This window comes from Benincasa hispida, chromosome 9 (genome assembly GCF_009727055.1).
Source record: "Benincasa hispida cultivar B227 chromosome 9, ASM972705v1, whole genome shotgun sequence".
NCBI lineage: Eukaryota > Viridiplantae > Streptophyta > Magnoliopsida > Cucurbitales > Cucurbitaceae > Benincasa > Benincasa hispida.
In genome coordinates, this window is record NC_052357.1 from 47,501,695 (window position 1) to 47,512,340 (window position 10,646).

Sequence of the window (10,646 nt, forward strand, 5' to 3'; positions counted from 1 at the left end):
AAATTTGGGATCACAAACCTGACCCTGATACCAATTGAAGTATCCCATTGAAGAGCCCTTGAGCGGAAGCAAATGATCGTCCCAAACCCAATTTTTTAGAATTAAATTTTACAGAAGAGTAAAAGACAGATCAGACATTTAATTCAAACACATGTTAAACAGAAAATTAAAGAACAATTAAATTGGGATTTTAGAAACCCTTGCCCGACCCAAACTTCACGAATCCTTCTCCTATGTAAAAATCACGAACAGAAACAAAATGGCCAATTGGACACCACCAATTGTGATGACCTTGGTATTCTCTAGTGAGAATCTAGAAGGTGTGGGCTCTAGTGATTTTAGTTGAGAGTATCTTGAAAGAGTGTTTAAGAAGTGTTTTGATCCAAGAGTTAAGGAGTCTTTTGATCGTTGGGAGAATTTTCTATAAGCTCTCTAGAGTCCAAAATTTATGACGAGAATTCTTTTATTTATAGAATTTTTAGGTGGACTTTATGGACTTGGGCTTGGTTGGTTAATAGATTTGACTCTTAGGCCCAACTAATTGGATTTTGATCTTAATTGACCTTTGGGCCAAATTAGGCCTATTCTTGGGCTCAATTATCAAATCTTAATACTTGATTAGACAAAAAATAATTAATTTGATCCAACGTTAAAAATAAAAATACTTGCATCATCGGGATCGACTCATTCTTATCTTCAAATTTATTGTCGTTAATTTGAAAAATGAAGTGACTTAAAATGTATGAATGAAATGAAAACTAAATAAAAAATAGATTAGGACAAAAGGTATTTTTCCTGGTAATAATACGCAAATAAATAAGGAAAGGATTGCCAATATTTTAGAATTTACAAGAAGATCAACGGATGCAGAAAGAGTTTTCTTAAGCTATAGACATGGGCGAGCTGATTTTCTCATTAAAAGGGAATTTTGGATCTTGGGTTTCTCTGCTCGTAGCTCACACTTAGTCAATAATCTCTATCATAAACAGATTACTTCACTTCAAATCCGTTTGTTATTTGATTTTGTTTTCCTATCTGGATTTCTGAATTGGGTTCAACAATGGTGGGTCTAGCTATTCTTTTGGATCTATTACGGAGAAATTCGGCCACCAACACACCCCAAAGCCTCCACTCTTATGGGGCTTTCTCCGCCGCCGCCGCCGCCGCCGCTGCCGGAACCCCTTTTGCGTTCAGAGCTTTCTTAGGGTACGTGTCGATGGTTCTGATGTTTCTTGAGTTTGGTTTCTTCGCTATCGAGATGATTGGTTATTTTTTTAATTCGCTTTTTATCCGCTGAACTTTTCGTTGGATTGGATTCGTTTGTTGAGATTTGAAGCTTTGAAGAAGTGCAAATTTATAGCTGGGTCATATATTGTCATGGTTGTAAAATTTGATGAAACGATAGAGTTGTTCATATGCTCGTCTTGAAATTTGAAATGAACTGCTCTTTGAAATATTTTATACACTGTTGATTGTCGTGATGTTTGAGCAAATCGTTGGTAATCAGTTGGTAATCATTGTTTATCCGTTTGAGAACGTGTTTATGCTTGCTTTTTCATTAGCTTGTTTTATTCAAATTTGCATCTAGATCACATTTTTTATGGTGAAGTATGATAATAATCTCCACATTCGAAATTCTTTTGTAACTACAGAGTTCTTATGTTAATGATTATTAGCGATTGGAAAGAGTTTATCATGTAGTTCCTTGGCGGGGTCCCTTCTATCTCCACTCTTGGCTGTTCACATTTTGCAGTTATAATGAAGTTTCAAACATTTCTTATTAAAAAAAAAAGTATGATAATTATGTTTGTTAATCAGAGTTGAGAATCTAGCCCACTGACTTTTTAATCTTCACCTTCAAACCCCGAGGGGTAGCTATGGTGGTAAGGATTTGGGATAGATGTTCAGTAACGATTCATATAGTACTGTCTCTATAACCTGGTTTTCAAGAGAGGGAAATTTTAGCCTTCATTGGAAGGATCAAAGGCTCTTGAAAACTAAATATGTGAAATTCTACAAGCCTTCTTAGATTTACTATCATTAGGCTGTATGCTACTTGCTTGCTTTCTTAACTTTTGCTTACAGATGAAATTGCATCTTTCTAGACAGTTTATATTATGATTTCCGTTTTACCCATGATTGAATACTTTACATGGCTGGCCATGCTACTACAGTAACAGAATTCCAGTTGCTCATTGTGATGCCGGTGTGGATGTGACTGAGGACTACTTCTCAAATCTACAGAGTGCATCAAGGAAAATCTTTGAGCACGAGTCTCTTCAATACACTACAAAGGAGTACAGCCTTGAGTTAAAGCCATTATTCTCTGCTTTTCAATGGAGGATGCTTGGTATGACAACATTGAGGTCGTTTTTGATGTTTTATTTGCCTCTGTTGGAGCCTCATGCAAAGTTGGAAGACGAGGATGATGAGGACTTTTTAAATGATGCTCAAGAAGAGAAGCACGTTGATCTAGTTTCTCCCTTTAAAAAGTCTGTCAAGCAAATAGTTCGTGAGGTCTGTTGAATCACTCTTTCTCTGTTTTTTTTTTTTTTTTTGAGCGAATGATTGTTCTTTAGCTGATCTAAAAATAGGTACTTTGAGTTTTTTCCCCTTCTGTATTGTTAGATGTGAAACCATACTTGATATCATTATAACTCAGTTGTTTGCTTCTGCCTACCAATATTTTGAGGTTTTACGGTCGTAGATTGAACTACTGATGTAAATGCTTTGAGAATAGAATGTCACCTATGATTGTGTATTCCATGAACTAAGTGATGCTTCATAGGTGGAAATTGCTCGATCTCTTAGGCCCATTTGATAACCTTTTTATTTTTGTTTTGTTTTGTTTACTTGTTTGTTTGTTTGTTTTTTTATAAATATTTTTTAGTTTTTGAAAATTGTGCTTGTTTTACATTTTCTTTGTCATGGTTTTCATTCTTCATGTAAACATTTAAATTCTTAGTCAAATTCCAAAAAACAAAAACAAGTTTTTTAAAACTACTTTTTGTAGTTTTCAAAACTTAGACTTGGATTTTGAAAACACTCCTAAAAAGTATATAACAAACCAAATAAACCAATGGTGGAAGTAGTATTTACAAGTTTAATTTTCAAAAACCAAAAACTGAAAACCAAATACTTATCAAATGAGACCTTCGCAATTGCAAAAACTGGTTGCAAGAAATGCATAACCATCCTGTCTTTTAAAATTTAGCCAAAGTAATTGTTTGCATTTAACAACTTGTTGCGAATGTGCTTTCCAAAAGGCAATTTAGTAGCAACTATTTTTCTCTCTTTAAGCTCTTTTTCTCGATTTTCTTTCATAGTATCTGACAAATGATGCTTGAGACAAGATTCGGCATTTTTAAACCATGAAACACTTTTCCAGGAAGCGGCTGACTTGTTGAAGTTCTGCTTCCCCTAATTTCCCGAATTTTAATATTATTTCACTTTATTCACTCATTCCTCATCATAACACTTGAAATTACTTTTTGTTGACGGTACTTACTAGCCATACAGAAAGTAAATTATGTTTGAGAATTTATTATCTTCTTTCTGGCTTTTGGTTTGATGATAAACCTAATTGATATTAAAATACTGTCTTCTATTTCACGATTTACGCTCAAGTTAAAATGTTAGGGAAATGGCAAATTTTTTTGTGTTCATAGCTTGAAGCTATCAGCTTCTGGGTGCAATATCTCCCCCAATACTGGCTTCTTGCAATTTCGTTGCCTTGCTTATCTGAAACATCTTAATTCTGCCACGCTTATTTTACATCTGTCTTCATAATAGATATTTCTTGTAACATTTGAAATCAAGTTAATTGATAACCTTATTTGGATATCATCAGACTACTGTTGTCACAACTAGACGCATTTTGGAAAGAATTTCTGTCCACTATGCTTCGCAGCGAATTGCATGGAAGCTTCTTAAAGGTAAACATCTCCATCATTCCAAATTGTTGTACTTTGACATCTAATGCAAGACGTATTTGAAATTGCAACACAAGATTTGAAGACAGGTAGGTGATAATGGCATCATCTTAAGCATATGTTAGTTTTCTTTCCTTTGTAATCTGTACTAGCTAGCATGCAATAAAGCAACTTGTCTATTCATTGCCATGACAGATGTTCCCAAATCTGCCATGCGCAAAGCTGGACGAGGACTGCCCACTTCAGTCTACTTCTTTCGAGTTACCAGGACGACTTTCCGAGGTTAAATTTCATTTACACCCCCAACCCAACACCACCACTCTCAGATGCTCATTCTGTTTTCCTGTTTGGACATGACAATGCAGGACACGCTCTAGGAGTGGCAGCTTCATGGCTTGTCCAAGTCGGTATCGAAATCTACCGATATGTTTCTGCGAAAGTAAAATCAAAAGAAGATGATGTAGTTGAAGAAACTGAGAAAGCTATAGTTTTAAGGAAGAAGATTACAGGCGCTACTCTGCGGTGTAGTGCATCGCTAGTTTTTGCTTCCATTGGAGCAGGTATCGGCGCCACCCTCTTCCGCCCATCAGCAGGCCAGTGGATCGGTAAGTTCACATCACACCCTTCTAAATGCATCTTCTGCAAAAGATATTAACATACATAACGAACAATCCCTTCGTCACTCCGATTCGTGAAAAGGAAAAAAATACATAAGGAACAATCATCGGTACACCGGAGTGATGTTACTCATATTTTAATCAGTGAAACCTTTGATTTTATGTGCAGGATGTGCTGTGGGGGACTTGGCAGGGCCTGTTATTGTAACAGTTTGCCTGGAGAAAGGCTTGAACTTGGATCTTTAGCTTCTGGGGTATAATCTTCTGACTGATTCTTTGAAACTTCAAATGGGAATGTATTAATTTCTTCTGAATTTTTTCTACTGATCCCCTGCGAACGGGCCTTTTTACAATTAGCCCTCTTTTGTTATCTATGCATAAACTCCATTTTTCTGCCCAAAGTTGTTCTCTTCTCTGTAAAGGCATTAGTGTGATTTTAATTTAGTATCTTTAATTTTTAAGTTTTATTTAGTCCTTATGAAAACATTCCTAACATCATAAAGTTTAATAGTTTTTTTACTTTATTTTAAACAAAATTTACCAATATCACTGAGGCAAAACACTATTTGATAATCATTCAGAGTTTTTATTTTTGGTTTTTAAAACTTATACTTATAAATACTATTTTCCCTGAAAAGTTGTTTTTAAAATTCAAACCAAAGTTTTGAAAGGGAAAAAGATTATTGCTTTTTTTAAAAAAATTATTTAAATGTTTCTTGACATGTAAAATTATAATAATACTTCACTATGGTCCATTTATTAGATTTTATCTAAACTGGTGTCGTAGGCTTGTTTAATAGCCAATGGGTATGTAAATTTTTGTTTTGTTTTTAGAATGTAAATATGCCGATATCAAACCAAATTTGTTTGGTAGAGAACTTTATCTAATGAATAAGATATAAAATTGAAAGGTTAACTCACACTTTTTTTAACTTGGTAAGAGTGTGTCGTTCTTCATTTAGTTTTTAAAATTTATTCTATTCGAACTTTGGATCTCTTGATCATGACCACTAATTTTGTGGCATAACTCAAACTCTTAAGTTCACTAGCCATTTGTTTTTCATACTAAATCCAAGGGAGATGTTTCATTTATTTGCTAGCAATCAATCTCAGTAACTAGCTAACACACAAGAAAATACATAAAAATCGAACAAAACTTTGGCTGCAAAAAAGCTCTTAAACTTTAAGCTCTAATATACAATAGATGTATTAATGCATTCACTATTTTATATTTTGTGAATCAAGTGTCCCAAATCATCACAACAGCTATAACCCCAATTCCTAAAAGCACAGCAACGAACTTGTAATTTGGATTGTCCACAAAAACTGAATCCTTAGGGGTATATCCCTTTGAAAGCAGATGGTTTATGGACACATAAATGAACACTCCACAAGCCAGTCCCATTGAGATGGCAAATATCCAATCTGCAGCCCCGCCTTGTGTCGTGGCATCGATAACAATTCCAATGGCAATGCCAATGGGGCTTGAGATGGCAAAAGCAAAGGAATAGGCAGCACTTGACAACAAAGGGCGGTTTGGGATCATTCGGAGGAGAGCAATGCCCATGGCAATGGCTGCAAAGACCTTGTGGAGGGAGATCGTCCATAGGGCTTTCCAAGCGTCGGCTTCGGTCTCTGCAACTCCAATGGCGATGCCTTCGAAGACGGAGTGAAAACACAATGCAACAATCAGTAAAATGCTGTCCCCAAATGAACCCATTGTCGTGAAAGTTGCGGGTGGATGTGGACAATGGCCATTGCTGCCATTTTGGACCTGAATTACATAAAAATAAGTTCAAGTTGCTGATATGAATAAAAGGGGTGTTTGGCTTGCTTAGTTTAGTATTCCTTACTTTCTCATAAAATACTTCTTTAAGAAAATTCTGATGATTCGCATTTAGTTACAGTTTTGTAAAGGTACTGTTAGTAACACATTTTGAAGATACACCCTAACAAACAAAATGATCAAACTAATCACATATACCCTTTTTCTTCTTTGGGAAGAATAGATTTTTTGGTTCTAGACTTCACAATGTTACATCTGAATTTTGAGTTTTGTTTCTATTTCGAATCTAGATTTCAAGTTTTATACTCTTAAACCTTGATTATTTTACACTAAATACTCACTTTTGGTCATTGATGTTAAGGTCTATTAATTAATATAGGAAAATGAATTAAATTTATATACAAATATAGCAAAATGTCAGTTTATCATTGATAGACAATTACAAGCAATAACAGACATCTAACAGTGTCATATTATCTTTGAAAACCAATGACATTTTGCTAACAATTACTCTAATAATAATTAACTTTTCCTCACAATTGAAATTAATTTAAAAATTTTCATCTTGTAATTATTCAGTTAATTGAAAATCTACGCCAAATACCAAAGTGGGCATCAAAGAAAACTTAAGGGTAAAAATGTAAAATATTAAAACTTATGTACCAAATGAAAACTAAACCCAAAAGTAAAAATGTAACCTTTTGAAATCTAGGAATAAAATAAAAATAATCTTTTTCTTTTTTTTTCTTACTGCATACTTTTGAAGATTTTTTATCAACCAGTCTAAAAGTCGGATGATTCTCTCTCAAATGTTTATTAAAAACAGTTTTCATTATTAATTTGATTGTTTACGAACTGATTTTTATGTATTTATAACACCACATTAAAAAAAATTAAGACTGTGTCATCTAATCAATTTAGAGATTATACTAAATACATTCTAAATTAATAGTTCTCGAAAAAAAAAAGTTCAGAAATCATCCCAAACACAATCATGATTAAGCATCTATATTTATATATTTTAAAATTACTCCAACCTCTTATGATTATAAAATATATAATACATTCTTATTTGGCAAAGAAAAAAAGTCATTTAGAAATCATAAGCATAATATGAAGTGCAGCTTACCTGAAACTTTGAGGGTGAACCTGCAGCTCCTGCAGTGAAAGAATACCATAATTATTGAGGACTGTATAAATAGCAGAAACAAATATTTCTGTTTTTTCAATAATAATAATAATAATATTGAAATGGAAGTTGAAACTGATTGAAATGTTTTCAAAAACAACTTTTATTTGTTAATAGAAAAAATAAATATATTTTTTTTAAAAAAAGGACTTTCTTGTTTTACTTTTAGATTATTGGTGTTTGTTTTGTTAAACTGTTTGATTGTTGAAATTATGTTGTTGTGTTGTCCTTGATTTCTTCTTCCAATTAATTTCAAAATATATAATTAATAATTATAAATGAATGGTAAATTTTTAAAACAAATAAAAAAGGAAGCAAACATATGCAACAACAAAAAACTTTGTTTTCTGACTGTTTTCTTTAACTATTTTTAAAATTATTCTGTTATATAAGTTCACAACACAAAAAATTCAAAAATATATTTTTCTATTGAAAAAAATATTTATTTAACAAACTGAATTAGATTTCACTCTCCAAACATACAAAGGGTGTTGAGAATAGGGATTAGGAAGAAAAAAAAATTGTTATGTGTTTATTTGGTCATTAAGCTAAAAAAAAGATTATAAATAATTAAACTAAAAAAATTATAAATATTTAAACCCCGTTTGGTAATCATTTAGTATTTTTTTTTTTTAAATTAAACTTATTTCATCTATATTTCTTAGAATGATTTGCAATTCTTAACCAAATTCTAAAAATGAAAACAACATTCTAAAAACTATTTTTTCTAGTTCTTAAAATTTGGCTTGATTTTTTAAATTATTGGTGAAAAGTAGATAACAAAAAAAGAAATTTGGAAGTTGAAATAGTATCCATAGATTTAATTTTAAAAAAAAACAAAATAGTTATTAAATCGACCTTAGTTTTTTTTTTTTTTTTAAACAAATATTAGTTTGTTTCTTATATTGTTTTATGATAGTTTTCATGTGATTTAAGAAAAAAAATAACAAGTTTTTTTTTAATGTTTAAAAAAAAATAATTGTTAAAGAAATGTGAAAATCATAATGCTACTGGTAGATAAACATAAATTTCAAAAATAAAAAATCAAGACATGAACTTTCAATTTTGTATCTATTAGATAGATGAATTTATAAAACGAAAAAGATTGAATAAGCCCTTACAAGCACTGCTTGACAAATATTTAGATCTGTGTCGTAAGAATTTTGTTATTTTATTTTATTTTTAAAAATTAAACCTATAGACATTATTTTTACCTTCAAATGTCTTCATTTGTTATTTATTTTTCATCAATAATTTAAAAAATCAACTCAAATTTTGAAAACTAAAATATATATATATATAGTTTTTAAAAGATGGTTTCTTGTTTTGGAATTTGACTAAGAATTCAACTTAAGAAAGATGCAAACTATTGTAAGAAATGTGGATGAAATAGATTTAATTTAAAAAAAAAAAAAATTAAAAAAATAGGACCTTAGTTTTTTTTTTTTTCAATTTAGTTTATAGATACTACTTTTTATTTTTGAAAGAATTTGATTATGGATCGAAAACCATCACTGCAAAAGAAAACAAGCATATATAATAATAATAGAAAGGAAAAACATACAACTAAAAATAAAATCATAATCAAATAGAGCTAGTTGAATGTCAAGTTTCGTAATTTAGATTCATTTGGTAACCATCTTGTTTTTTGTTTTTGTTTATAAAAATTAAGATTATAGACATTTTTTTTATCTCTAAATATTTTTTTTGTTATCTATTTTTTTTATAGATGGCTGAAAAAATAAAGTCAAAATTTGAAAGAAAAAAAATAGTTTTTTGAAATTTTGCTAAGAATGTAACCTGTAATTAAGAAAAATACAAAAAAAAGGGGAAAATAGACGTAATTTAAAAAATAAAAATAAAAAAATAGTTACGTACGGGTCTTAATAATTGGAAAAAAAAAAGGTAACAAAATTATTTTAAAACACTACGCTCCATCATCATACTTTAATTATTTATTATATAAGAACAATAAAACTGTGTTGAAATTTGAATAGTTAATTTATTTATCCCGATCACCAAATTCAATGGCAATAATAAACAAAACAAAACAAGAAAAAGGAACACAGCTTTTAGAAAGTGATTTGTAAGCCCCAATATTTTTAAAATTGATTTATTTATCATTAATTTTGTCTTATTTTTACTTTTGGCCTTTTCCTCAGATTCTGGCTCCCAACTAGCTTAAGAAATTACTCATTTTCATGAAATTGAAAATCAGATATTCTCTTTGATCAAATCAAAGAATCCACAAAAAGTTCGCCAAAATTCATCTGTTCATCAGCCAATTCAGAATCCAGTACCAACAATTCGTCCAAGATCAAAGCCAAACAGAGAATCAAATTCAATTTCAATTTCAAATCAACATGATTACCTCGAAGCTCAACATCAGTGGAAGAATCAGCGTTTTGTTTACGATAGAGAGACGAAATCACACAATCCGCCGCCATGGTCATCAAAAACCCTACACAAGCAAGCATAAACGCGAATGGATATGCCTTATCAGTCAAATCGCCAAACGTCTCGTTAGCATCGGAGAGGAAATGCATCATAGCGGTGCCGAAGAAGACGCCGCCGGCGAACTGAGTGCCGAGGACGAGGAATCCGTCGTTCCATTTGAAGAAACAGGGGGAGATTCCAGGGATGAAGGTGCCGAAGAAGATGAGAATGAGGCAGCCGATCTTAACAAGGATGAGCGGCTTGGAGCGGAGGTTAGGGGAAGGGGAAGAGCCGCCTCCGGCATCTCCGCCGGCGTCTTCATCGCCGTGGCCGCTGTGGGCGGTGGCGGAGGAAAGGAGGAGGAGGAAGAAGGAGAAAAGAAGGAGGGAGCGGAGCATTGGGAAGGGGAAATTGGGGAAGAAGAAGACATCTGTGGGGAGTATATATAAATGGGGAGAGAGGAAGAAAATGTGTAGTACAGAAATTGAAAGAGGTTGGGGATTTTTTTTGGGGGAAGTTCGTACGAGGAGGATGAAATGGGAAATTAAATTTGTACTAGAGAGAGAGGGGGTAAGAGAAATGGTTTTTTTTAGTTTATAAAAAAGTAATAAAAGAACATTTTTTGAAAAAAATAAAATCCTATTTTACTCCCTAATCTTTCAATTTTATTCTATTTTGATCTCTAA

At 32.0% G+C, this 10,646-nt stretch overlaps 2 protein-coding genes across 2 annotated transcripts; one reads left to right on the forward strand and one right to left on the reverse strand.

The window, feature by feature from the left end:
• Positions 1-834: 834 nt before the first annotated feature.
• LOC120085869 lies at positions 835-4,996 on the forward strand. Its single transcript, XM_039042105.1, has 6 exons — positions 835-1,206; positions 2,175-2,517; positions 3,851-3,935; positions 4,128-4,214; positions 4,298-4,537; positions 4,719-4,996. The coding sequence occupies exons 1-6, from the start codon at positions 1,061-1,063 to the stop codon at positions 4,793-4,795; spliced, it is 978 nt and encodes a 325-aa protein (XP_038898033.1). The 5' UTR covers positions 835-1,060; the 3' UTR covers positions 4,796-4,996.
• Positions 4,997-5,610: 614 nt separating this feature from the next.
• On the reverse strand, positions 5,611-10,358 carry LOC120085868 (zinc transporter 11). Its single transcript, XM_039042103.1, has 3 exons — positions 9,896-10,358; positions 7,465-7,493; positions 5,611-6,323 (listed from the first exon to the last, which is right to left on the reverse strand). The coding sequence occupies exons 1-3, from the start codon at positions 10,356-10,358 to the stop codon at positions 5,790-5,792; spliced, it is 1,026 nt and encodes a 341-aa protein (XP_038898031.1). The 3' UTR covers positions 5,611-5,789.
• Positions 10,359-10,646: the final 288 nt, after the last annotated feature.